Source organism: Ovis aries, chromosome 14, assembly GCF_016772045.2.
Source record: "Ovis aries strain OAR_USU_Benz2616 breed Rambouillet chromosome 14, ARS-UI_Ramb_v3.0, whole genome shotgun sequence".
Lineage (NCBI taxonomy): Eukaryota > Metazoa > Chordata > Mammalia > Artiodactyla > Bovidae > Ovis > Ovis aries.
In genome coordinates this window covers 7,554,510-7,582,189 of record NC_056067.1, presented here as the reverse complement: position 1 = coordinate 7,582,189, position 27,680 = coordinate 7,554,510, and the positions used below count along the sequence as shown (strand labels likewise).

At 59.0% G+C, this 27,680-nt stretch overlaps 1 protein-coding gene across 4 annotated transcripts in view; it reads right to left on the bottom strand.

Annotated features, from left to right (window-relative positions):
* CMIP (c-Maf inducing protein) overlaps positions 1-27,680 on the bottom strand; it is a 204,724-nt gene that overhangs the window by 160,487 nt on the left and 16,557 nt on the right. Inside the window, exons 1-2 of one of the 4 annotated variants that reach the window (XM_060397870.1) lie at positions 18,605-26,757; positions 760-18,512 (exon numbers count right to left, since the gene is read on the bottom strand). The exons of 2 other annotated variants lie outside the window; for them this stretch is intronic. In XM_060397870.1, coding sequence (XP_060253853.1) covers positions 760-888 — 129 coding nt within the window. In that variant the 5' untranslated portion in view covers positions 889-18,512; positions 18,605-26,757. Of the gene's footprint in view, positions 1-759; positions 26,758-27,680 lie in introns of those variants that run through there. One more of the 4 variants, XM_042231486.2, reaches the window with a different exon arrangement.

Here is a 27,680-nt window from a genome sequence, read left to right as displayed (position 1 = left end):
TGGTGACTCACAGTGGTGACTCGCAGCGTCTCCAAGCCCCCCGCCTTCCGTCGCTGGCTCTCTTGCCCGGCCCCCATCCATGCTTGAACAGGACCCTGCTTCCCACGACCCTCCCCTTTCCACCACTGTCCCTGGGCCTGTAAGTCTCAGCGCAGGATGGACGAGGTGAGCGCGGGCAACAATCCCACAAACGTGCACAGTCCTGAGGTGAGGAGACGTGCAACTGGGAGCATCCTCTCTAGGTGGGGAATGACGTGGAAAGGAAAGAAGTGAAGTTGCTGAGTGGGGCTAACCCCACTCCAAGAACGAGTGCCCACCACCGAGCATCAGAGAGGGCTTCCAGGAGGCAATGGGCCTCAAGACGGGCAGGCTGGAGCGGAGTGTCCTCCAGCTGGGAGGGCCGCATGCCGTGGCCTGAGAACAGCAGAGGCTGACAGCTCTGGGGTCTCGCCCGCTCTGCCCACACACACACAGAAGGAAGAGAACTGAACTGAACGGAAAGTTGCTCCTCAGTCGTGTCTGACTCTTTGAGACCCCATGGACTGCAGCCCGCCAGGCTCCTCTGTCCATGGGGCTCTCCAGGCAAGAATACTGGAGTGTGTTGCCATGCCCTCCTCCAGGGGATCTTCCCAACCCAGGGATTCAACCCAGGTCTCCCGTACTGCAGGCAGATTCTTTACTGTCTGAGACACCAGGAGGAAAGCCCCCCAAAAGGAAGGGGGTCCAGGATATGTGAGAGTAGGGGTGAAGCCGACTCACCCTCCGGAAGCAAGTCTGTGACTCCCGCTGGGCTGTGGGCAGGCCCTGACTCAGCCCGAGGGTGGGGCAGAGCTCGGCTGGCTTCCCACGTCCTCCCCGTGCACACCGCGCCCCCGCAGCGGGTCCCATCCTTCCCTGGACGCCAGGGCGGAAACCCGTAACTTCCCTCCTCGCGGGAAGCGGGGCAGCGCCCAGGCTGGCCCAATCTGCTGCTCTGCCGGAGGCCCCTCCGCCGCCCGCCTGCGCCAGGCCCCCCAGAAGCCTCGCTCCCTTGGGTCTGCCTGGCTCCTACCACCACTGCGCCCAGCCTGCCCGGAACAGCCCTGGGGGCTCCTCTGCTCCCTGCCCAGGCCAGGGAGACCCACTCTGATCATCAGCGTGGATTCCTCGGGAGACCCTGTGCGATGGTGCCAGGCGCTGCTCACGTGTTAGTTCACAGAATCCAGAACTGAGCCACAGCGGGCAGGGTTAGGTCCATGTATAGAGGAGGAAACTGAGGTTCAGAGAGGTCACCTGACTGGCCCAGAGCCTTGGAGTGCCCGGGGATAGGATTTTAGTCATCAGAGAAGGGGGAGGTCCCGTCCCTCCATCTCCACACCAGCTCGGTGATGGATGGCTAGTGATGCAATCCAGGCATCATGGTGGATAAAGGGGCCCGTGTCAGGGACAGCTTTGGCGGACAAGTAAGAGACTGCAGAAAAGGGCCAGGATCTACAGGCTCTGGATAAGCGGCAGCTGTCATTATTAACAAGAACACTCAAGACTCAGAAGTCAATTCTGTGTTGTTCGGGGACAAGAGGACCCAGTACCGAGAGGCACCTGGGCAGCAACAGGGAGTCAGAGCAGCCCAAGTTGACAAGCTGGAATCCGGTCTCAGCGCTCCTCACCGCGGGGCCCCGGGCACCATGAGCAAGGTGAGGGGGCCGCTCGGGTCACACTGCAGCCCCAGGAACCCTGCAGAGAAACACCGAGAGGGCCTGGCACCAGGGGCCACCCTGAACTCTTGGCCTGGGCGGACACCAGCCAGCGCCCCTCTCCCACTCTTGACGCTGGCTTCCTGCAGGAAGTGTGTCCTGCTCGTTTCCTCCCCGGGGTGAAAGGAGGGCCAAACGGCCTTCCCCCGGAAAGCTCCCAAGGGGGCAGCCCTGCCTGCAGCCCCACTCCTCTCCTGCCCTCTGCATGCATGGAGCTTGGCCCTGGCCCTCCCCCTGCACGTGCCCTGTTCTCAGCACACGGCAGCAAACACCCCCAGACAACCAGACCTGCTGCGGGTGCCCCAGTGCAGGGACAGGGAGGCAGAGGACCACATTTCGAGGGGGGCCAGGCCGAGGTCGGGGCCAGAGATGGGCTGGAGACCCAGGAAGAGGCAGCCCCAACAGCCTGGTGCCAACCTAACCTGATCTTGCTTCCCCAGGCGACTGAGGACGGCACCTGGACACAAGCTTCTGGAACATTCCTCACCCAAGCAGCACGGCTGCAGCCTTTGGGTTGGGAACCCTGGCTTCCACCCTCAGGTCCCACGTGGAATCACAGCTCCACAGACTCACAGACCTTTTTTTAAAAATTAAGAGATGCAACATGGCTAGTAAGGAAGCCATCTCTCCTAAGCTTTCCTGAAAAGCTCCAGCTCACCGGCTCTGAGCCTGGGGACAAAACCAGAGCCCGGAAGGCTGGGTCCCCCCTGCCCAGCTGGGTCCCAGCCCCGGGCGGCCGTGGGACCGGAGCAGCCCAGGCTCCTCCTGGAGCTTCAGTCTGCTCGTGGGTCAGTCCCACGGTTTGCAGGACCACAAACGGCATGGGCGCCGTGCGATGGGGGCCCATGACCGCAGCATGCTGAGTGCCCAGCCACCCCGGCCACAGGGCCCGCGCCCACGCACCGCCTCCCCACATCGGCCTGGCCTCTGATGCTGGCGGGGTGTCTGGGAGCACCTGGAGGGGGGCACTGTCACTCTGAAGCAGGCGTGCCTGTGTGCCGGCTGCTCACCGGCCCTGTCACCCTGCGGGACGGTGCCATCACCGGAGACGGGAATGGCATCACATTCCTGGGCAGGGGTAGCCTGGGGCAGAAAATAGGTCCCAGAGACAAGTCATGGCGCGGAGCTCCCCATCCAGTGCCAAGGGGACGACACAGGGGTCCCAGCCCCCGTCCCCCTGCCCCCTCACCCTGATCCCACCCGGCTCGTAGGTCACCACCCGCCCCCGCAAAGAAAGCGACCACCTCCTAAGAAACAGGGGTTTCTATCTCCCCAGCAGCCACCTCTCCCTGCATTTCAGCCCTTCTCACGCTCTGTTTCTCTCTTTTCCCTCCTGGCCCCTGCTCCTCCCCTGGAACCACACCCCCACCGTCCCGCACCCTGCCTCCCCCCGCGCCTCTCCACGGTCCTTGCTGCTGCTCGGGGCTCGACTCCTGATGCCCTGTGCTCCCCTCCTCGGGTCTCTCCGGGGCCCTCCCTGCCTGGCACAACCTCCCCAGGAGCCACCAAGCCTAGACCCTCTCCCACGATCCCATGGGAGGCCCTCTCTGCTCCTCTCGCCCCCTGCTCTGCAGGTGGAAGGGAGGGGGCCCGGGTCACAGCCACCTTTCAGCGGCGGTGCTGGCGGCCGAGCATCGAGGGGCGGGAGGAAAGCGAGCTGGACGAAAGCTGAAGGCACGCGAGGAGGTGTCTCAGAGCTGACGGCTGGCTGATGACACTCAGCGCCACATCGCTTCCCACCCATGAAGTCAATTTAAGACGAAAAAGAAGAAAGAAAAAATGACACCTGGAGATGACTCAGTTGTGGGAAAACGAGGCCGCATCGCCGTCGATGGCGTCACAAATGGGTTCAGCTCTTTGGAAAGCGACAGAGCCTCGTCGCTATCAAAAGCCATCAGAACGCTCATATTCCTTTGACCAACTAATCTCCCTCCTGGGAATTTTTCCAAACAATTATTCATCATCACAAGGAAAGGGGGGAAAGAACTAGGAGTGTGCAGATATGCACGGTGACATACCCCAGTGAAGAAGAAAGGCTGGAAGCTGCCTTAACGTCTAACCACAGAGAGGGTTTCATAGAGGCACGGCGCAAAGACTGCCGCGGAGCCACTGAAAACAACGGCTGTGGAGACTGCGAGAAGCGTCGTCTGTGTCAGGGGCAGGGGAGGAAAAAATGAGAAGGAAGCTGCGCGCTCGCCCAGCAAAGACATCGAAACACATGCATATATGTACAGAAACCGAGAGGAATAATTAGAAAATCGATACGAGAAATTCCCGACGGCCAAATCCATTCGCTCCAGATCAGACAGGAAAGGATACCAGAGACGGCCAAATCCATTTGCTCCAGGTCAGATGGGAGAGGGTACCAGATAAAGGAAACCCGTGAGGCTCTGAGCGGGGGATAGGAACGGGTGCAAAGTTCGCTAAATACAGAATTTATGAGAAAACACATCCCAGGCTGTGCAGCTGGGGCGTGTTTGGGCAGGACAGGATATTCGTGGCTGTGTTGAGGTGGTAGAACTGTGAGTAAAGGAGTCTTCTTTTCCTTTTAAACTCTTTTTAATGTTGCTTTGATACCATTTTTGCTATTAAATAAAGGAAACCATCAGAATTTTCACACGCCATCTTGAGGGCTGACAAAGAGCTTCCTCGTCTATACTCTCTCTTGGTCCTCTGGAAGGGGAGGCAGGGCAGGGAAGTTGCTGACCCTGGTTTGCATGGAGATGAGAGCGAGGGCTCAGAAACAGAGTGACTTCCCCAGCATCACACGGCCATGAGTGGCAAAGACAGGGCTCCAACCAGGGCCACCAGGAGGGAGGCGCCAAGCCCCACACCAGGCCCCGGGCCCGTCCTCAGACACCAGAGTTCCAGCCCCTGGACGTCTCTGGCCGTGACCCCGCTCTGAGCCAGACTCCCCCAAAAGAGGTAGCCCCCTGGCCTGCAGCTGACCGTACACACGGGGGAACCTCCACCACACGTCCCTCACCTCAGCCCTGCAGCCGGATGGGCAGGACGGTGTAAATGCGGAGCTGAGGCTGTGAGTTCGACTCCTCCGCTTGCTGAGCCGCCCTGAGCCTCAGCGTGACCGTGAGCAACGTGGTCAGGACCCCAGGGGTCGCTGATGAAAGGGGCCCGCCCGGCCACAGTGCGCACTCCTCCGCGCCTGAGGGCCTTCGCACGTGCTCCCTCTGTCTGGAACGGTATCTGCGTGACTGCCCTCTTCGTGGCTCAAGGGTTCCCCTGGCACGGAGAGCCTACCCCTCACCTGCCTCAGTCTCCTTCGTGGCCCTCATCCACAGCTGACACGCAGCGTGTTCACAGGTTAGGCTCAGGCTCCGCCCACCATGAGAACAGAGGTTGTTTCCGCTCTTTGTGATGTATCTTTCAGGCACGTAGTAGGAACTCAACAACGGCTGAACTAAGGATTAAATAAGCATGGATGGTGATAACTTTGCCAGAGAAACAGGAACCTTCACTCACACTTAACTGAGGGCTGACACGGCCTTTACAGCCCCCAAGGGACACCAGACTCCCTGGACGCTGCGGGCCTCTGGCCAGGCCACCCCAGTGCCCACGGGCCTGAGCCTTCTCTGCTTCCCTGCCCCCTCCCTAGGGACCGAAAGGGCCTCAGACCAGAGGCTGCCACTGAGAAGATGTCATGAGTCCCGCTGGCCAAAAACACGAGAGACTGCCTCACTGCAGCAAGAACAACGGATTTCAAGCGCTGCACTCGGGAGCCCCGGAGAGGCCGAGGCCGGGCTCCTGGTGCTGGATGGCCAGGGCGCTGCACTCGGGAGCCCCGGAGAGGCCAAGGCCGGGCTCCTGGTGCTGGATGGCCGGGGCGCTGCACTCGGGAGCCCCAGAGAGGCCGAGGCCGGGCTCCTGGTGCTGGATGGCTGGGGGCTGCACTCTGGAGCCCCCGGAGAGGCCAAGGCTGGGCTCCTGGTGCTGGATGGCCGGAGCGCTGCACTCGGGAGCCCCGGAGAGGCCGAGGCCGGGCTCCTGGTGCTGGATGGCCGGGGCGCTGCACTCGGGAGCCCCAGAGAGGCCGAGGCCGGGCTCCTGGTGCTGGATGGCCGGGGAGCTGCACTCGGGAGCCCCAGAGAGGCCGAGGCCGGGCTCCTGGTGCTGGATGGCTGGGGCGCTGCACTCGGGAGCCCCGGAGAGGCCGAGGCCGGGCTCCTGGTGCTGGATGGCCGGGGGCTGCACTCGGGAACCCCTGGAGAGGCCGAGGCCGGGCTCCTGGTGCTGGATGGCTGGGGCGCTGCACTCCAGAGCCCTGGAGAGGCCGAGGCCGGGGTCCTGGTGCTGGATGGCCAGGGCGCTGCACTCGGGAGCCCCGGAGAGGCCAAGGCCAGGCTCCTGGTGCTGGATGGCTACGGCAGTTCCCCAGGGCTGGCGCCCCCAACATGCCTGCTGCTGGGGGAAGGGGCACCGGGCCAGGACCCGGGCTGTGGGGCGCTGCCATTTGCAGAAGCCTCCCCCGTGCAGGCACTTCACAGTCGTCCCAGCTCTGCCCCTCCACGGCAGCGTGGACAGGCGTGGAGCAGGCCTGACAGAGCCATGTCACAGAGCACAGGGCTCCAGCCCAGAGGGAAGGACCACCAAGGCCGCCCCAGGGGCTGCGTCCTGGGAGAAGGGCGCTGTGGGGCCTGCTGGTGACACAGCTGTCCCAGAGGGCCGCCAGACCTCTGGGGACAGTGGCATCTTGGGGATGAGGGACCCACTAGCCAGATCTCACTTGCAGGCCGAGCACCTCAGCCCCTGGGCCCAATGGCGGTGCCTCTCGTGACGGGGGGAATAGAGAGCACAGCCCCCCCTGCAGCTCTGGAAGCCCATGCTCGGCCTCAGGAACCCTGAGGCTCTGCAGTAAGGTCCATTCTACACGGAACGAGTGCCACCTCCCTTCCTCACCTGGCTACCTCCAGCTCCACCCCCGGGGGTCCACTGAGATGCTGCCTCCTCCAGGAAGCCTCCCCTCATCCCTCAAGTCGGCCTCTGAGGATCCCCGCAGCCCCTGTGTGGGCCCTGGCCGCATCTCCGACACCTGAGCGTGAGGCCAGGACACAGCACACACTCAGAAAGGCAGTGAGTGAGTGAGGACGAAAGAACAGCGAAGAGAGTGAATGAGCAAAAAGGGTGGGAACAGAGCGAAAAAACCCCACGGACGAATGAAGCATGAATGAGACTCAGGAGCCACAGAGGGGCCGCCTCCCCGCCAGCGGCCGCCCAGAGTCAGGAGCCAACACTGAGTCTCACGACGGCGGCGCCGACCTGGACTGGACAGTCCCCTCCTCCTCGTCCCCTGGAGATCACTCTGGGTCACAAGGATGGAGTCAGGCCCAGGGCAGAGTTCCCAGAGTGGGGTCTGGGGCTCCGGGGCCCACCTGAGGTGCTTCTGGGCATCCCAGCAGCCATGCCAGGGCTGAGGTCAGGTGGGGGTGGGGGGGAAAGAGCCCACCGAGAGGGGACGGGGGCGAGACTGGCCCCAGGTCACCCAGCTAGGAAGCAGACGAAGAGAAATTTAAAACCCACGCAGGCTGGCTGTGGAACCTGAGCTCGTAACCGCTACGGTCGACGTCTCTCAGCTTTAGGGTGCTTTGGTCATGGAGGTGATGGTCGTGATAATCTAATAACACGCTGAGCGTTAGTGTGCAAAGGCCACATGGCCAACAACAGTCATAATTAAAACAGTGCAACAAAGGCTCCTCCAGAACATATACGAAGAGGGGCTGCAGGCAGCAAGTCAGTGAGACGAGGGCTATCACGAGACTATCTAAGAGCGGTCTGCAGAACTAGCACCTTTTTTTGTCTGGATTGCACCTCAGCTAGGGTGTGGCTTGTGCCTCCTCCCACTAACTACTGTTTGATACTGTAACTTTGGAGCCAGTCACTTCACTGTAGATTTTCTCCTTTGAAGGTGCAGCAAATTAAAGCAAGCTGAGGCTCAGAGAGATCAAGGGACTTGCCCAGGGTCACACAGGTAGGAAGAGACCTCGGAACTGAGGCTCTGTGACCCCTTCACCTGGCCCCTGGCCCCTGGGCTCCGGTCTCCTTCAGTACAGAGGGGAGGAGCTGCTGGAAGCCAAGAGGGACAAGCCCGGTATGCCCCTTCACGCCCAATCAGCCCCTCAGCTACCACGGGACCCAGACCCTGTCACTTCAAAGTGATTCACCCTTGAGGGCTGTGGTCAGGTCTGGGCCAAGGGCAGAGAGTGGAGCAATCGGAGCCGTGCTCACCCCGACCACCCAAGCTTGAACTAGGTTCCCCAGGACCTCAGGAATCCAGGTGCAGCCCGCGCGGCCGCCCAGTGGGAGCAGCAGGACACCGCCGTGGCTCAGGAAGTCGGGCTGGGGCTCCCATGCAGATGCTTGGGGTGTGGACGGGAGCCCCCAGGCACCCCCACACCCGGCCGCTCAGGTGGTCTCGCCTCTGCTCCAGCGGAGAGGGCCTGGCCCCTCCCTGGACTCCCCCCAGGCCTCCCCTCACCTTCTCCCGCTGCCCCCACCCCGGGTCCCACGCTCCCTCCAGGCACGCCCCTCTCACCGCCCCTGACGGGGTCACCCCTGCCTTGTGCCCCAGCCCCCAGGAGGCCGGGGGAGGCTGGAATGTGTGATGCCTGAGGTCACAGCCCGAGTCTGATCTGAGCTGGGCCGAGATGAGGGGAAAACGGCCAAGAACAACTCGCTCACTTACTGCATTTCCAGACTTGGCGGCTGCCGGGGCCGGGCTTCCAAACCAAGCTGGCTTTGGCCAGGACATGTGCAGCAGCGCCGGCCACAAGGAGCATCTGGATCCGCTTAGGGAGTTAAGAGCCATAAAGTTCTCTTAAGAAATTAGTTCCTGGGAAGCCTGGGTCTCTCCAGGGGTTGGGTGAGGGGCCCGCTGGGCTAAGGCACCCGGAAACTGCCTCCGTGGAGAGCGTGGACCTCTAGGCGTGCGCTCACGGGCACAGCGGCTTGAGAGGGCACCAGGCCCAGCCTGGGCACTGCCTGCTGTGTGCCCCTGGGCACCTCTCCTGCCCTCTCTGGGCTGTGGGGCAAATCATCTCACCTCTCACGATGGAGAATGAACCCCAGAAAGGACCCAAAAGGCCATTTCCTAAGTGGCCCCTGTGTGCTGGGGTCCAGAGAGGGGAGTGAGTGGAGGAACCTGGGAATGAGCACCCAGGCCTCGGTTTCCTCGTTTGTCCAGTGGACACGATCCTCTCTACCCCCAGGCTGTCCTGAGGGCAGACGGGGAAACAGACGCAAGGCCCTGGCAGAGCATGTCAGCACGCTCGCCCCTGCATTTCTCAGTCCGCCCACTCCAGACCTCATGGCCTGAGTCCTGGGCTCCTGAACGCCCCCGAGAAAGCCTCACCTACACAACAGCCCCCGTACCCACTCACATGAGGTCTGACACACGTGTTCGCTCTGACCAGGCAGGTAACGAGAATGCACACCCAATAGGCAGAGAACACAGGGTGACAACCTTGACCATGACCTTGGCTGAGCGCCCCCAAGCCCGCCAGGCACGGAGCCAGACTCACACCCAACGCCTCGCCTCTCGGCAGCAGGCCTGGGAGCTCTGAGCCCCATGACGCAGCTCAGAGCAGTGGGGTGACCCGGTGGAAGGAGGGGCGGGTGCAGACAGACCCCAGGGCCCCGCCTCTGTGCAGCGGCCGAACACCGAGAGCGCCTCCAGCCAGGCCTCCTGCTTCGACGTCCCCACCTACACCGGGGGTCACGGGAGCACGTGTCTCACCAGGTCACTTCTTACCTGCGTAAGACGACACCCACGTAACTAGACAACACCCCGGATGCTCAAAAACGTCTGGGGTAGTTTCAGTGCATAGCAAACGAGAACTCTTACTATTATGCCCACTGTTTGTCAAAACCTACAGCAAAACAAATTAGCCATCGGTTCCCATCAGGGCCAGAGGATGACAAGAGTCTGTGGCTGGAGATGACCTGGAACCTTCTAAGCTGGAGAGAGCCGCTCTGGATGCACAATAAAGTCACCTGGGGCATGTTTTCAAACGATGGTGTCCAGCAGTAACCAGCTGCGTTCTGTGGGCACGCTCAGTCGGCACTTCTATGAACAAGAATCATTTACATGTATCATCAGCTTTCTACAATAGAGTTGTAAAATAGCTCGAAGACAATGAAAGGCAGAAAATAGCTCAGGTGAGTGAGCCAGACAAGACACCCAGGAATCTTCTCCCCACCCATTTCAAAGTCATTTACAGTGTTTCTTGACAGACATGATCTCAGAAAAAGATAGATGTAAAACGTACTATAGTTGGAAATCTCAGGAACAACTGAAGTGTCTGTCAAAGGAAACAATGCTGGGACATACGTGCAAGAGACGACTCTGCAGCTGTTGAATGAGATGATGTCACCATAAAGACCGGTGCCTGGGACCCACCAAACATCGCAGGAATCCCAGTCCCCGGGGGTGGGGCCAGGCATCGGCAGTCTCCTAAACCCCCAGACGTTCTGAGGGGCAGCCCAGGGTGAAAGCTGCCGCCTTGGACAGGAAAGGGAGGCTGTCAGGGGCCGCCAGCAGGCAGGAGGGGAGGGAAGAGGGTGTCCTGAGCAGAGGCCACTACCAGGAGGGGACAGAGGAAGAAGGAAGCTGGGAGTCAACTGAAGGCCCGGGGACCGGGGAGCAGGAGAAGGGGGTGAAGTCCCACACGTTCTAGAAGCCACCTGGCATCTTCAACGGCACCCAGAGCCTCAGAGGATGGGGTCTGCCCAGTATCTCCATCACTTACAGGTTCTGATCTGTGGTGTTGGAGAAGACTCTTGAGAGTCCCTTGGACTGCAAGGAGATCCAACCAGTCCATCCTAAAGGAGATCAGTCCTGAATATTCATTGGAAGGACTGATGCTGAAGCTGAAACTCCAATACTTTGGCCATCTGATGTGAAGAGCTGACTCATTTGAAAAGACCCTGATGCTGGGAAAGATTGAAAGCGGGAGAAGGGGACGACAGAGGATGAGATGGATGGATGGCGTCACTGACTTGATGGACATGAGTTTGACTAAATTCCTGGAGTCGGTGATGGACAGGGAGGCCTGGCAGGCCGCAACCCATGGGGTCGCAAAGAGTCGGGCACGACTGAGCGACTGAGCTGAAATGTCTGCAAAAGTGATCAATGGCCCTTAACTAGCTGGTCTGTGTACACGCCTCACCTCCAGCTCCACTCAGACCAAGGGGGAGGGAGATGGTTTTTACCATGAGGGTTTCTAGAAGCGAGTAATCCTTCTCACTACAGTCAAGGAGGACCTGCACCCTCTCCGGGACCTCGGGGAGGCAGGGAGCCATGCCAGCTGCATCCTCAAGACCTTGGCCCAGGAGGAGGCCTGCTGAGTGCTGCCGGCAGTTTCTGATCCTGCACCCACAGAAGGTGCCCCAGGCTGGCAAGTGCAACCGCCGGCCAGAAGGAACAGGGGCCAGCAGGGCCCAGGAGGGGAGGATGGCTTCCGCCAGAAGGACCTCCAAGCTGACCCGGGGTGATGACGTCAAAACAAGACAAATAAGTATTTTGACTTGTTTGCTCACTTCCTATAAAGCCACGCAGAAAAAGAGAAGGGACCCTTCCGTCCACTGTCAAATCTCACCTCTACCAGAAAACTGCGCGGAGGGTAGATGCTCAACCAATGTTAACCAGTCCAGTAACCCTGAGATGATCACATACAGACTTGAGCTAAACCACACGCTCCCTTACACGAGTCCAGTGCAAGTCCAACGAATAAGGGAAAACGTAGTGGGTGGGAAGCATGGATGCAGACAATCTTTCTGTGGTCGTTGACTTGGAGAAAGCTCGCCGTTATGCACCTGGAGAGGGAAGGTACTGGAGGGGAGACTGTGACGTTCTAGAAGCAGAGCTTGTAAACCACGTGCTGTCTAAACAGCAAAAGCCGTGTCAGTCGGGTGGGAGGCTGGCTGGAGGAGGGGACAGCTGAGTGAGGTCCCCAAGCCGGAGAGTGAGTGAGGCTCAGCTCGGCGGAGCAAGGCCTTGACGGGCCAGCCCTTCTCGCACAGCAGGGTGGGCGGTGGAGGAGGGGACGTGGAGGGGCAGGGAGGGCAGGAGGCAGGTGTTCAGGCCTTGCGAGCATCCAGGCTCTCGGATGTCTGCTCCCGCACGGCTCTCTTCTCCCCGCAGCGCCCTAGGCCGTCTGGCCCCTCACACCCACCACCCTCCTCAAGCTGAGGGGCTCCATCTCCGCCACACTGACCTCCAGACCCCACCAGGATACGCCAAGCTCCCACCCCAAGGCCTTGACACCTGCTGAGATGGCTGCGCGGCTCACTCCCTTACTCCCTTCCCGTCTCTGCTCAGGTGTCGCCTGACCCCCGTCTCCCCCGGCCACCTCATCTAAAGTGCCACGACATGCAGACCCCGCCCCACTCAAGCCAGCACTCCCGTGCCCCTTATCCTGCTGTGTTTTCCAGGAGCTCACAGGGCTCTCTGTTCCCTCCTCCTTCCCACCATGGCCGGGCGGCTCCATGGGGCCCCGGGCCCCGTGTGCTCTGCACCTCTGCTGTCCCGAGATGCGCCTCGTCTGGCACCTGCTCACAGGTGACCCTGGGAGATAGCCACCACCGCACCCCCGTTTTACACAAGAATGGGCTCGAATTAGAATGCGGCGGATCCCGCATCCAGCCAGCTCTGTGCTCCAAAGCCCGGGCGTGTCGAAGCGGATGACGTACATAGCACGTGGGGCCTGCCCGCCCCCATGGAGTCAGACGTCGTCCTGCCTCAGAGACCACGGGCACCTGGGGACACTGACACCCCAGCTCTCCACTCTGTGGGCCAGACACCACTGGGTGGAGGCCCCCCTCCCCCCCGGGGCCCAGGCCAGCCTGTGGAAGGCACAGCAGTGAGGTCCCTGCCCTGGGAACGTGCGACAGTCGGTGGTAACTGGGACTCTGCAGATGCCGCTAAGCCAGGGATCCTGCCCTGGATCACGTGGCTGGCCCCAGCGTCATCACGAGGGTCCATTCGAGAGGGAGGCAGGAGGATCGTGGACAGAGAAGTGGCAACGGAAGCAGGGGCTGGACTAAAGGCGCTGGGAACCAGGAAGCGCCAGCAGCCTCCAGAGACTGGAAAAGGCAGGAAACAAATTCTGCGCTACAGCTGCTAGGAGGAGAGCAAACACCTTCTGCAGCCCGCATGAGAACCATTTTTGGACTTTCAACCTCCGTAAGCGTATGAAGATAAACGGGTTCTGTTTTAAGTCACTGAGTTTGTGGTCCTTTGTTACAGTAGCCATAGGAAAGCAACACACCCCCCCACCCTGTGGTCTGAGCCCACACAGGCGCTCTGGGGACTTCCTCTTTCACAATGATCCATCAGCGGTGGGGAGCCTGAACCAGGAGGCCAGGCAGCCCGATCAACTTCAGCCTCTACCTCTCGAAAGCCGCGCAACTTTGCAAACGGTTTCCCAACTCCTCTGCCACCTCCTCATCTCCCACAAGGAGCCACCCCAAGCGTGTGTCCCCTACAACGGCCGTGAGAACCCACGCAGAGACGGTCCCAGCTCGCAGACCCGGCGAGGGGCTCCACGACCATCTGTGCTCCGGGAAGAAGTCCAGACTGCGGAGAATGGAGACTGTGCCCAGCCTGCCCACCATGCATCCAGAGCCCCCTGCAGCACCAGGCTGTTGGGCCTCAGCACTATTTGGTGAATGACTGAGGCCCACGGCATCAAAAGGGCTAAGGCACAAGCCACGTGACCTGAAGGAAGCCAAGCCAGGCCCTTGAGGTCACGCTGATTTCTCCTGGGCTGATGCCAGTGGCCCCCAAATATTTCCAAGTGGGCAGAGGGAAAATCGACCACCAAAGCCCTCCTGTGAAAACGCCGTCCCCAGCTTCAGGACCGAGCTCAGACTGCCCTCCCACGGTGACAGCTGCGTGACAGCTGGCGGGGTCCCACCTGGCTCTCCAGGAGTGTCTCAGCAAATCATGTGCCCTTTAGCTCCAGCTCCTGGGAAACGTGTCCCTATGATGTCTCTTCAGCCCAGGGCTCTCGCAGGGGTGAAACCAGGGAAACTGACTAAAGCACGTAGGGTCTAGCATACAGTTGGTGCTCCAAACATGCTAGTGAGGGAGTTTTCAGCTCTTTTAGCCCACAGTACACATTTCGGTAGCTACAGGACCCCCTTTCAAAATCGCCTACGATAGGGTTCATCAGGGGAGGGAGGGGCAGCAGAGAGGCTCGGGTCAGAGCTCTGGACTCAAAGACTGGAATCTGTGTGAGCCTAGGTAAGTTGCTTAACCTCCCTGAACCTGTTTCCTTTTCTATAAAATGGAGAGATTGTACGCAGCCCCAAAGGAGGGCCAGAGCACAATGACATGTTGCATTATTGGTCATTCTCACATTGGAAAACTTCAGGAGTGGTCTGAAAAAGGCTAGTGCCCAGGCCTCCCCTGGACCAACGCACTCGGCATCTCCAGGTGATGAAGACCGCCTGGGCGGTTCCACAGCATAACCAGGGCAGAGAAACACCAGTGCCTGCATGGACAGTGCTCAGGAGAGTCAAGCTTCCTCACTACTTCATCACCTGGCAAGGTTTTCCTTCATTCATTCAACATACGTCTTGTATGTAGGGTGCCAAGCACACGCCTAGGAGATGCAAACTCGGCTTTAGAACCGTCTGCTGGTTGCCAAGGGCCAGGGGCAGGGGGTAGGGCAGCGACTGTGAGCGGGCAGAAGGTTTCCTCTGGAGGTGATGGAACAGTGTGGAACTAGACAGAGGTGCTGGTCGCACAAGACCATGACCGCACTGCACGCCCCAGAGCTCTGCGCTTCAGCACAGCTGGACTTCGTCAGTCTCACCTCACCAGAAAACAAAAACCATAATCCAGACACACAAGCGCCAACACAGTGCAATATACGATTCCACCTTTACGAGGCACCTGACGTGGTCAAACTCAGAGACGGAAGCAGAAGGGTGCCTGCTGGGAGGGCGGGTGCTGGGGTGGAGAGCTCTGGAGACGGGTGATGGTGATGGGTGCAGGACCGCACACATGCACAGATGGCTGGAAGGGCAAAACTGCGTGCCCTGTGTCGTTACCCACAGTGCCAGAAGTCACAGCTGACCATCCAAGACGTGGACGCACACAGCTCACTTCTGTCCGGGGACACCGTCCCAGCTTCTCCAGGCCCGAACGCCCTCTCTACAAACAGGATGGAGACTGTGCGTTTGTTTTCTCTCCGGGGCAAGGCCAGATTAAGTAAAGAAAACAGCGCCTCCCTCCCCTCCCCCCAGGAAAGGCTCTGCCGGGTCAGTAGCAGAACTAGAAGGGCTGGCGTACACTTTCACTTCCCACTCGCCTGGCGCCCCGCGTCCGGGTGTCCAGCCCAGCCTCGGCGTGGGGGCAGGTGTGGCCTTCCAGCCGGCCCCACGGGACGGGGCTGCACTGGGCCCCGGCAAACACAACCCAGCCACGCCAGCCCCTGGAGGCAGTGTTTGCAGGCCCGGGTTTCACTGAGGAGGCACACAGCGGGGCTGATGGGGGCCTGAATCTGGGCGTGCTGGCCTGCACTGCGCACCGCCGGGCACATCACGGCCCTGTCTCACCCTTCTCGTCCTCAGCTGGCAGACTGGACTCCTGCAAGAAAGGCGACTGAGCCGAGGCCAGCAACAGGGGGCTCCGGGAGGGGTCTCAGGTAGCCCATGGCTCGGTGGGGCCCCGGGGAACCAGTGATGACCACCACAGGCGGGATGGGGAGGGAGGTACACACACACACGGTCTAGTCCTGGATGAGATCCCCTGGACAGCGATTCTTTCATGAGGTCCCATGAACCTTCCTTCCAGATCTGGCACACTCGGCGGCCTCCCTGACTGACACACGTCCATTCAACTTCCACTTCCATACTTCCTCTCTCGGGGGAGCTTACTACCTCACCTGGTAACCTACTGCTCCACATACAGGAAGCCAAAACCTCTGCCTCCAACCCTTTCTCAGGGATCTCAGCTCTAATCTCTTATTCCACAAAAAATAAGACAGCTCTCTGGACTACTTTACTTCTCTGATCCGCTACCCTTGATGAAGAAAGCTTACTGCTCATCCTGGGACCCCGGGATAAGACTTCCTTCCTTCCACTGTTCCACGTGTGAGCAGGCTTCCCAAGGATGGCCTGAAACATATGGCTGCGTCTCTGCCCTGCTCGCCATTTGCCTTCCTGACTCTATTTCCCAGACTCCCTCGCAGCTAGGAATTGCTGTGTGACTCCTTATGACCAATAACATGACAGGAGAAGTCTCCTTAAAAGAAAAGTCCTTTTCCACTCTCCCCGCCCCCACTCCCTGCTATTACAAACTGGAATGCAGACGTGATGGCAGGAGCTTGAGCAGCTACTTGGACCATGAGACAAGGTGTGAACAGTGAAACAGCAAGATAAAAGCAGCAGAGTCCGTGAAGAGCAAAGACCAACCACGCTGGCTCTAACGTGACAGCCTGTCTTACTATGATAGCCTATACTCTAGACTTTTGTACGAGAGGAAAAAAAAACAAAGTTTCAGTTTATTTAAGCTGCTGGGAGTTCTTTCTGTGAACCCTGAATCCCAGTGCAGGATAAACCAAGTCTAACTGCAGATGACGAAAGAGTCTGGCTGCCTTCATGCAAGACAAGCACCCTGCCATCTTCACAGGAAGGGAGGCAGCCCCAGTCATTAGGCCCTTGTGATTTCGACATACAGCCCCCACCGTGCCCTGATATCTTCCCCTTGGGAATTCAGGGCCAGCGTTTCCAAGGTTGACATGTTTCTGCCAAGTCAGTGGATGGACTGGTTTTACCAGTGAAGGGTAATACAACTAGCCACCATTTAGCAAGCACCTACTGTATGCCCCTGGTGCTCTGCTCAACTGTGCAAGAATTATCTTAGCCCCACAAGATGGAAACAGCCCTGTTACAGGTGAAGTCCAAAGACATCCAGCACTTTGGGGCAAAAACCAAAGACCCAGCCGTCTGGCCTGGAGTTCTTTCCATTACTCTTCACCGTACCCTGAGGATTTCCAAGAGGCCCAACGGGCCAAACTTGGCTGCCACTGGGATGTGAGGACGTGAGGAAGGGAGGCGTGGGGAGAGCAAGAGAGGACGGGTCAGCAGGGGAAACGCCTCGCTCTGTGAAGGGGGATATTTACAAGAATTCAGGACCTGGAGAAAGGCCAAGGAGGGAAGGCAGAGAGGGGCTGTTCCCAAACACAGGAACAGCGGGAGTGGAAGCTGGGAGGGTTTATTCCTTATGCTGGGGGGGCTACAGTCACAGACTACTTTACTCACTGCTTCGAACCGCTGAAGCTGTTGAGCATCTTAAAAGGAGAGGGACACTGTGCAGTTTATTGTATGCCAATTAAACTGCAATAAAGAGGCTTTTTTTAAATAATGTACCCAGAGACGGAGAGCGCGGGACCGGGGGTGGGGGCGGTGACGGATAGGAAGGAGGGAGGGAGGGAGGGAGGGAAGAGTTAAGGCCTCCAAACACAGCGGCTTCTCATCGCAACACACGCTCCTCTCTGCCCCGGGGGAGGCTAGCCACGCTGACCACAGCAGCTCCATCCACGAAGCCACAGGCTCTCTGTGAAAAAGGCCACTTCACCTCCATGTTGCTGAAGCCTCCTTAGGTGCAATGCCATCTCAAAGCTTCCAGGATGAGTCAGCTCAAGCCTGGCCACCCCAGAACCACGTTCCGCCCACCGACAGTTTCGACAAACAGTGGTGGTCCCCCACTGCCAGCCCCAAGCAGCAGGACAGGACGGCCAGGCTGGCGGGGCCTGGGCACAGACACTGCCCTGGGCTTGCTCCCTGGCACCGAGGCGGTGGAGGAGGCAGGGGCACCCCACAAGGAGGCGCCCCCCCCACCCCCCAGCACAGCCCCCATGCAGCTCTTTCCACAGGTGAGCCACGGATTCTCGGCCACCCTCCCAGCTTCCTCTCTAGGAAGGCTCGGTCCCCTGCCCCTGGGACCTGACTCCGGTTCACCCGGGAGATCCTCACAGGGCACCTCCTCTGGGGTGGGGGACAGGCAGTGGTGTGCGATCGGCCGGCCCAGGTGGCCTGGCTGACTTGCCAGCTCATGGGCGGGAGGGATGGGCTAGTGACGAGTGACTCAGTGCCGAGATGAGCAGCGTTCCTCCCCGCACCCATCCTGACCTCTCCACACTCAAGACGGTCCAAGTCCAATGAACCCCAAGCCTGGGCCCGGGCAGGGGAGGAACCCGCATACAGAGAGCGGGCGAGGCTGAGGTGAGTGGAGGGCGCGTGCCCAGGCCACCTCCAGCCCGGGCCCATGGCTGCCAGGCGGGCACACACACCACCAGGAGCAGCCTGGGCCACCGCCTCGGCTGCCCCAGCTGCAGAAGGTGGCTAACAGCAAGACGGACGCCTGCAGCACAGAACCGTCCCAGCACAGAGCTCTCCCAGTCAGGGGGGGCAGAGAGACGCGAGCCGTTTGGAAGGGCACCACACGCAGTAAGCGACACAGAAATGTTTGCTTTTGTTATTATTATTAGAAAATGGAAATCCGATTTTTGGGGGGGAACTCTCCTGAGTTTTAAATGTGGACAACTTACTGGAGATTTTTTTTTTTTTTTTCCAAAATACTGTGTGAGCCAAACAAAACAGATCGGCAGACTGGACTCGGCCCTCGGATCCTCGCCTGTAACCTCCGTGCGGCAGGCTCCCCGCTTCCCGCCCAGGCGGGCCGGTCAGCGGGCATCGCAGACCACCAGCCAGGCCTCGGGATTGCCCCACTTCCAGCACCAGCTTCCAGCCCGTGAACTGCTTAATGGGAAATAAATGTTTAAATCAGCACTCCCCCCGGCCCCCCGCCTCCCACACCAAAAGGACAGAAACTACTAATTCCTACCCACCACATCCAAGTCGCCAGCCTTTTTTTCATGGCAGGGGGGTGGGGGAAGGCCTCTTAAAACAAGAAGAAGAAAGAAAAAAGGAAACCAACAAAGGCAGACCGGGGGACACACTGCTGTTGACTCGGGCGACAGCCGCCCCATCAGAGCAGAGCAGCTCGGCGCGGGCCCGTCCCAGACACGGAAATTACAGAGCGGTGGTGCAGACACGCCCCTGCCCTGTGTGCCACTCACGCAGCAGGAATGCACCGCGACGCCCTCCCCCGGGACGGACGGGACGGAGCTGACCTCGGGAGAGGACGCGGGGGCAGGGCCCCGGGCAGAGGGGTGCTGGGCTGAAGACGCCCACGTCCGGCTCACTCCACAGGTCAGGACGCCGAGGACACAGGCCTGGCCCGTCAGACACCCAGGGACCGTCTGTGCGCAAGCCCTCCAGATGAGGGCTCCGCTGGCCTGGGGCAGCCGCCGGGCAGCCGCCGTGCGGCCAGGTCCAGGCAGGCCCAAAGGGGCAGCAGGAGAACAGGACACACGGGCCGCCCTCAAGCCCTGTCCCACCAGCCTGAGAGAAAAGCTGACCTCACCACGCCCCTGCTCCCTAAGACACTGGGAACAAAATCCCAGCTCCTTGATGAGGTCACCGTGCTTGCCCCACAAGCCTTCCACCTCAGGGCCTTTGCCACCCGCTGTTCCCAACCCGGAAACATTCCTCCCCAGACCCCACAGGACTGGCTCACCATCAGCGTCGCCACCTCATGGAGGCCCTCCCTGACTACACCGTCTACGGTGTGGCTGCCCTCCCGCCCCGCTTCTGCCCCAGCGCTCGGCACCTCTGAAGGGACCGTGGTGACTGCTGACTAGTTCGGTGGCTGTCATCACAGCCCCACCATGAATGCTAAGCTTCCTGAGAGCAGAGGCCGTGCATGGCCCTGGGACAGAGCCGGGCACGGAGCGGCCGTTTGGCGGTGCTGAGTGGGTGGCAGAGTCACTGCGTGCAACCAGGAGAACCACAGCCCAGATGGGCCAAATCCTCCAGCCGTGGGCAGGCCGAGGGCCGTGGGAACAGCAGAGAGGGGCAGCCAGGCAGACGCAGGAAGAACGAGGAACACGATAGCTCGTCTGCACTGAGCCGCTTCCAGGCCCTGGGCCTTGTCGCGAGCTTGCTGCACGAGTGCTTTCTCTGCATCCTGACCACAATCCCAGGCCACCAAGAGTACCGCCGATCTCCTCACAGAGACGAGGACTCATCAACAGCACCGCCCATCTCCTCACAGGGCTGAGGACTTGGGGCAGAGGTTGGACGACTTGCCCCAAGTCAAGCAGTGAACACAGGAGTGAAACATCAGACAGTCTTTGAAGACGTGTGCATAGGTGCATGTATGCACATGTCCATTTGTGTGTACGCCCGTGTGTGTCTATATGCATATGTACAGGCTTGTGTACACGCATAAGAACATCAACTGTCACGTTCCCCTTTCCTCCCCAAGAAAGGGCCTCCTCCTGTTACTGATCTTAGGAATCTCGGGGCCACAGCCAAGAAATAACACCAGAAAGTCAGGAATTGAGTTGACTTGCAAAGTTGTAGTTTGAACTTTGTGAAACCAATATTCAATCATTTCTGCCACCAAATCAGTTCCCTGAAGTCTCCCAGGCTCCCGAGAGTACCCCGTGTGTGCAGTCTTAGCAGGCGGCCAGGGGCCGAGGGGACAAGACCCAGGCCAGAATCCCAGGGGGCCGGCCAGTCACTGCAGGGTGGCCCAGCTTATCTTCAGCACTTTCTCCAAACACTGAGAGGGGAAAAGAAAGCTACTTTGAGGTCAAACTTCTGAAACATCATCTCCGCGACCTGATGTCTGTGTGTAGATACACCAGAGCACGCAGGACGAGGAACCCGGGGAAGAGGCCTGCAGCCCTGGCCTCTCAGCCAGCAGCCGGCACGCAGAAGGCTCCCAACTCGGACAGCCCCTCGAACCCGAGGGCATCGCCGCAGCCTCCCACAGACCCGCAGATGGGCGCCCTGTCCAAAGGTGGGGTTCAGGGAGCAGAGGCTGGAGGCCGCTGTGTTTATCTAATGCTTCTCAACATCGTTGCTTGCTTCGTGGTTTTTTTTTTCCAATTCTCTTCAAACTGAAACTGTCAAAAGTTGAGCCTGATAAATCTGAAGGCTGTAGAGGAAGTGGTTTGTCCTTCCTCCGGCTCATGACTTCTGCAAAAGATAACACACAGCCCTGGGTGAAATGCCACGAGGCCAGCGCTCCCACCAGGGCTGAGCCTTGGCTTCCCTGCCCTCAACCGTCTGCGGGGGGTTTTCAGGAGACAGGGGGAGCTGCGGAAAGCCCTGCTCAACGCCATCCCCTCAGACGCCACCCCCTCAGACGCGGTTGACTGAATCCTCCACCTGGAGGCTCTCACCCCCACCGCGGCCTGGGAGTAAAGGGTTGTCATCCCATTTTCCAAGCCAGGCAACTAAGGGGTGAGGATGAGGCTGTAAATAACATGCACAATTTTAGCTCAGGGACTTGCCCAGGGTCACACACAGGGCAGAGCCTGTCTCCAAAGCGCCAAGCTACCTGCCCTGGAAAGCCGTCTCTGGCCCCTCCCTCCCAGGCCCAGGAGTCAGACCCCTCCTCTTGTTCTTGGGGAGGGGAGCGCGAAGATTCCCTCTTTGTCTCGGGCACCGTTTACGTGCCGGGCACAGCTCTAACTGGACGTGCACTGTTCTCAGCAAGTCCTCTCTGGTGCCCAGAGGACTGGTACCAAGAGCCACCCCACTGTACCAACGAGAAATGAAAGCTCAGAAAGGTTAGGACACTTGCCCAAGGTCACACAGCTGGAGCCCGGAGGAGAACTCCCGACCTGCTGCTCTGGTCACTGGCCCCAGGGTTCCCTTCGCCCTGGAAAACTGATCCTAGCCTTTCAAATACCAGGCAGTTCTCTCCACCGTCTTGGGCCTAGAAGCTTGTGGCCTGGGGAGATCTCAAGGGCTGGCCCTGTGAGTCTCCCCACCAACACCAAAGGTTCAGGGGGAAAGGCCACTTCCTCACTGGCAATACATCGAGCCCCGCCCCGGTCACCAGCTGGCCTTCCTCAAGTTCTCAGGCCTAAGGATGACCGAGCAGGGGCAAAGAGCGAGGTGCCTGCAAGGCTGAGTATGAAGGAGCAAGATGCGCAGGGACATTCCAGAGCTTGGGCTTGCATGTCCGAGCCCAAAGTCCTGAGCCTGGCACACGGACAGCTTGCCTGGGCCCACCCCGCTCACCACAGTCCTGGCACAAGGAGCATCTCCCTCTCCAGCTGGGCCGGCCCTGCCACGCCTCCAGGCCTGGAATGCTGCCCCTCGCCTCTTCCAACCGGCCAGAGTCAACTCCTTCTCTGATCAGCAGCTGTCTCCTCGGGGGACCCCAGTGCTCCCCCTGAACCCCCAGCACACAGGACGTTAGCTCCAACTGTCCTCAGCTCTCTTTCTCTCGAGCTCTCTGTATTCCTGACCCTTGCCACCACACCTGGTATCCAGCAGGCGCTCCGTAAGTGCGTACTTCGGGCACGGACACCTAAGTGCCGAGCAAGAGCCCCCAGCACACAGGCAGGAGGGTCTTCTCACATGGTTGCCACCCTCGCTCATGCAGAAGGCTCCATCCCGTGAGGAAAGGTGGTGCAGGGCTGGGGCTGGAAGCGGGCAGGAGGGGAGGGGGTGAGCCCAGCAGAGCATCTTTCAGAGCCGACCTGGGGAGGAGGGAGCAGCTCCCCACACACCCCTCGTCCACCTCCTCGCCCTAACGTCGTCTCGGACTCAAGAGCCACCATGCGGCGCCAGCATGGACATCACGGTCTTGTGGGACAGGCCCAGGCCCGGGACCCCTCGGATTCAAAGAGGAGCAAAACAAGGAGGCCCAGAAAGCAAAGCCCCCTGTGTCCGTCCTTTCCGGACCTGAACCGGGGTACAAGTGGCACTCCCAAGGGGACCACATCCACATGGCAGGCCTCTGGGGCGCTCCTGTTGGGGCCGCTCTGTCACCCACCCCATGCCGCGCCTCCTGCGCAGGCGAACCTGAGGCTGGACTCTCAGAAACACCGAAGGGCTCACCCAGGGCCCACAGTGAGGGGCCATGAGGGTTCAGGACCGATGGCCACACTGGCTGGGCCCACGTGGGCCAGGGGGCACCCTGCGATCTCGCCAAGCACTGTGCCTGACGACCTGGAAACTGGCTCAATTTGGAAACCTCTCTGAACCCAGGGAGGCCCCTGTCCACGCCCTGTGAGGATGGGGGTGTGTCCAAGGGCATTCTGGGGGCTTCTGCTTATTCTCCTGTATGCTCTGAGCATCCCAACCATCTAACCAGAGGGCCCTGGCCCCATCTGAGGCAAAGGGAAAGGGCCGGGCCCTGACGCAGAACTGCCGGCGCCGGCTTCCCCAGCCTGGAAGGCCCAGGGCCCGGCACTCTGGACCCCTCTGTCCCTGCTCCCAGGGAGAAGGGCGGGCTGGACAAACGTGATTCAGCCTTCCAATCAGGGAAGCGAAGCTGTGCCGAGTGCCCACACTCAGTGCTCCTCTGGCTCCTCTGCTCCGGATGGGCTGGTTTCGTCGTTTTAAAACCACAGAGCTGGCAGCTTCATTCTGGGATCACAGGTTCATGGCGAGAGGAGCTGCACACGAGACACTCACTTGCACGGTGCGCTGTGGGCCCCGTCGCCCCGGAGCCGCGCCACAGCCCAGGGAGCAGACACACCTCTATCTTTCCTACACAGACGGGAAGACGGAGGCTTGCCAAGTGTAAGGGCGTTGCCAAGGGCACTGCCAGCAAGAGGAGCTGGGATTCGAACCCAGTAAAGTGCACACAACCCTGGCCTCAAGCAAGCAAGAAACTGCTGGATTGGATTTCTTTTTTTTTTTTTTAAGATACAGAGAAACAAAAGGGGAGGGGGAGAAAAAAAGAAAAAGATGTTTTTCTTCTTCACACTTGATGACTATCTGAAGTCACCGTGTTCTTTTGCACAGATGTCCCCTACTGTGGAATGTAAGGTCCTTGAAGGGGCCCTGTTGTTGGTCACCCCACACCCAGCCACTTGATACACAGGAGACCCCTGGCAAGCACGTGTGCAGGGAGGGGACACGCACAGGGGGAGTAAACGGGCCGTGTGAAGGCAGCTTTTGGGGAGAGCATCCACAGCAGGGGGACCCAGAAGAGGACAACTCGGCGTGAAGTGTGCTGGGTGCAGGGTGCCGGCGGAAGGGCCCCCCCGAAAATCCCCTCCTTTATCTCCGTGAGTCTCAAGTCAGCAGGCTTATCAGTTTCACCCACCCATTCATTCAGCCCCTTCTCTATGGAACAGGAAGCACCACCAGACGCGGGGCTGGGTGGACTGGCCAGGGGGCAGGTGACAGGAGGGGAACAGGTGAAGGAGGCCCAGCAGTCTCAGGCAGGAACGGGTCCCCGAGAGGGGCTTCCCGGAGGGAGCGCATGTTCAGCTGGTGTCAGAGGCCAGCCGGCACCTCCTCCCTGCTCCCGGAGCCTCACGCCGCTGAGGCCTTCCCATCCCTGCACGAAGACCTATTCACAGCACCAAAGACTGCAGATACAGAGTGATCCTGTGTGGACGGAAAGAACGGCCCACGCCAGTGACCGGCCTACCAAAAAACACAAATTATCATTCCTGGATGCTCTCGTTCTGGCTAAATTTTACTTTCTTCTCTTGTTTGACAGTATCAACTAAGTATTCTACAGTGCACCTGAGTTCCCCTTGAAACGGGAGAGGTGGAGATGACTGTCCTTCAATAATAAACGTCTACAACGAGGTATACAGACAAAAGAACTGCAATCAACCGCGCTTTCCATCTGGGGTGAGTGCTCAGAGGCCCAAGGACCCCTCCATGGTCTGGCCTGGGCCTCCAACCTGCATCCCTTTGCTGGGGAGGAGGAGAAGGTCTGGTTTGTCCTGCGTGGGGAAGGGGAAAGAAACATGAGTCCCTCGGGAGGTCAAGGCTACCCACCCACCCCAGAAGAGAACCGTATCTCTGATAAAGGTTTTGAAGTGAATAACATTAAAAAAAAAACCTGTAATCAACAGCCCTAACCAGCATTTGACCCCATGTTCACAGCATCATCAATCATAGAACGAAAAGTTCATGGAAACAACCCAAGTGTCCATCAACAGATGAATGGATAAACAAAATGTGGCCCACCCATCAACAGAGTACTTTTCAGCCATGAAAAGGTATGAAGTTTTGATATATGTTACAGTGTGGGCAGGGGCTTCCCTGATGGCTCAGCTGGTAAAGAACCCACCTGCCAATGCAGGAGACGCAAGAGACTTGGGATCAATCCTTGGGTCGGGAAGATCCCCTGGAGAAAGAAATGGCTACCCACTCCAGTATTCTTGCTGGGAAAATTCAGTGGACAGAGGAGCCTGGCAGACTACAGCCCGTGGGGTAAAGAGTCGGACATGACTGAGCACACGCACACACACCATGGGGAGACTTTGAAACATTAAGCCTAGTGACACGAGGCAGACACAGGAGGACAAGTACCGCGTGATTCCACTTACATGAGGTGCTAGGAGAGGCAAACCCACAAAGACAGCAAGTGGGATAGCGGTCGCCAGGAGCTGGGGGGAGGGGAAGGGGGAGCAATAGTTTAACAGGGGCAGGGTTTATGCTGAGGGTGATGAAGATCGGGGCACAGGTGGTGGTGATGGCACCATTACCCCAACAAGCAGCTAGAATGATAAACGGTGTGCACACACACAGAACTCAGATGCCTAAGTAAGACTGCGGCAGCACACTGTAACTAAAGAGAGAAAACCAGAAGCTGTGCCGGGCACGGAAGAGCGACTCCGTTTGCCCAACTGCAAAATGGAAGCACCAGCCCAGATGATCCCACCAGACCAGACGTGGGCTGAGTGACCACACAGACCCGTTCCTTCCTGCAGTGACTCAGAGCTGATTCGAGGAAGATGCTGGCAGGTACCTGCCTCCAGGTCCTGACACCAACCCCCAAGAGGCATCTGCTCCAGGTAAAGGGGCGGTGCACACCTACCAGGAACAACTCAGGCTCCGCCTGGACTCCCATCGGTCTGTCTGAGTGGCCACATGCAAGCCACGCCCCCGGAGCCCAGACCTCACCTGTGAAACAGGGAAACTGATGGGAAAGCTACCTCCTCTGCCCTCTTCTTTACACACCAGCCCCAGCTGCCAGGGAAGGTCACAGAGGTGAGGCAGATGGAGCCCGAACTTCACCCCAGAGCTAGTTACTTGGCGAGGGCAGGCCTGGCCAGTGGCTGGATGGCAGAGACAATCTCAGCCATACCTGAGCTCGGCGGGGAGACGGCTGAGCTGGAGAAACAGAACTCTCTAGACCTTGCCTTGCTGTCCAACCGATGCCTACTCATTTTTCCTCCAGTGGAATCTTACCAGGGTGGAGACAGAAGGAACACTCAGAAAGTCCCTCGAGGTCACAGGAGAAGCGTGGGACTCAGGGAAAAGCCCACGGACTCAGGCCAGCCGGACCAGGGTGTGACTCCCAGCCTACAGCTGTGAGAGCCCAGAGGCCAGGGGCTGTCCACAGCCCTGTAACATGGGGACACTACCCACCCAGGGGTGGGGGTGCTGCAAGGGTGCAATCAGGTGCCCAAGCGCCTGGCACAGAGCAGGTGCTCAAGAAACAGCAGATTCCATTGTCATGCCCAGCTGGACAGTTGGTTTGGAACTCCCTACGAAATCTTCAAGGATGCAAGAGGCCTCCAGGCGCACAGCACACTTCTAAAATCGAATCTGAGAGTCATAAAAAAAAAAACACAACCACATCCCACCCAAACTGCCAAATGTGGTGGGAGTAATGAAGCAAACAAGAGGGAAAGTTCAACTCTTCTCTCTGGCTTAAGAACACGCAAGTGCAAAACCGTGGCAAAGGAATCAGCCCGGCAAAGTTCCAGGTCTACATGTGAAATGCTCCCCCGGAACCTTCTCTCTCTAGTCACCTAAATCATGCTTCTCCAGGGCTTGGCTACAGAGGGTACCCGGGTTGGGGGAGGCGGCATCGAAGAGGCAAGACAATGAGGAAACCCATTCCTGGGGTTCTCCTGCAAGCTGCCAACCAAGGAAGACCCTGGCCTTCTCCTCACTCTGCAGGTCAGCCTGCCCCAAGTCCCCACATCCAGGGGAGGAGGCGTTAGACCCGTACCCACCTGCACCTAACGGAGGAGCTCAGTCCCTCTCAGCTGGATCTGCCAGGCCACACAAAACACCAACCCTTCACAGCGCCAAGGATCCACATTCCAAAAGCAAGTGAATGCGAAGTCCACTGCAGCCCAAGTGGACGTCCTCCAGGCCTAGACTGTCAGGCTTATTCTTCTTTAGTTCTTGACCTCCAGGGGTTGGGGGTCATTCTGTCCCCAGCTCCGCAGGTCAGAGAGGTGAGGGGGCCCAAGGTCACTGTGTGCGCTGGGCGAGCTGAGTGCTGGGCCACCACCTGCGGTGCCGGCGCAATCGGCCTGGGCTTGACCACAGCGAGTCTGCAGGGATGATGTCTGCAGGGATGGTGTCTGCCTTATCAGAGAGTAAGGAACTGTACTAAACCTTAAAATAAACACTTTAGGGGCAAGAAGTACCAACCTTGAAACTCCAGACTAGGATAAAAGAAAAAATGTTTTACCATAACCAAGAAGACTAAACACAGCTTAACAAGCATACAAAGTGCTACGTGGACAAACCCACGGGCCCAGCCAGAAGAGCGGAACTCCAAAGAAAGACCTTGACCTTTCACAACGAAAGGTCCTTCTTCTGCCATTTACATGTTTATTTCTGGGCAGAGGTCCATTTCCTGTTGGTGCAGTCTCACAGGCCCCCTGGACTGGTTTATAACCTGAGGGGGGTCCATGATCCTAAAAATGCCTATACTCTAGATGCCAAACTTGATGAACCTGTCTTCTTACCATTTTGCCTGAGGAAGGGTCCACAGCTCTCATCAGATTTCTAAGAGGAGGGTGTCCCTCTAAACAGTCTAAAAGACCCAGGATCCTGGCACATCCATTTGGTCTCCCTGACCCAACCCGCCTTGATACAAAGACAAAAACGAAACTGGGGAGG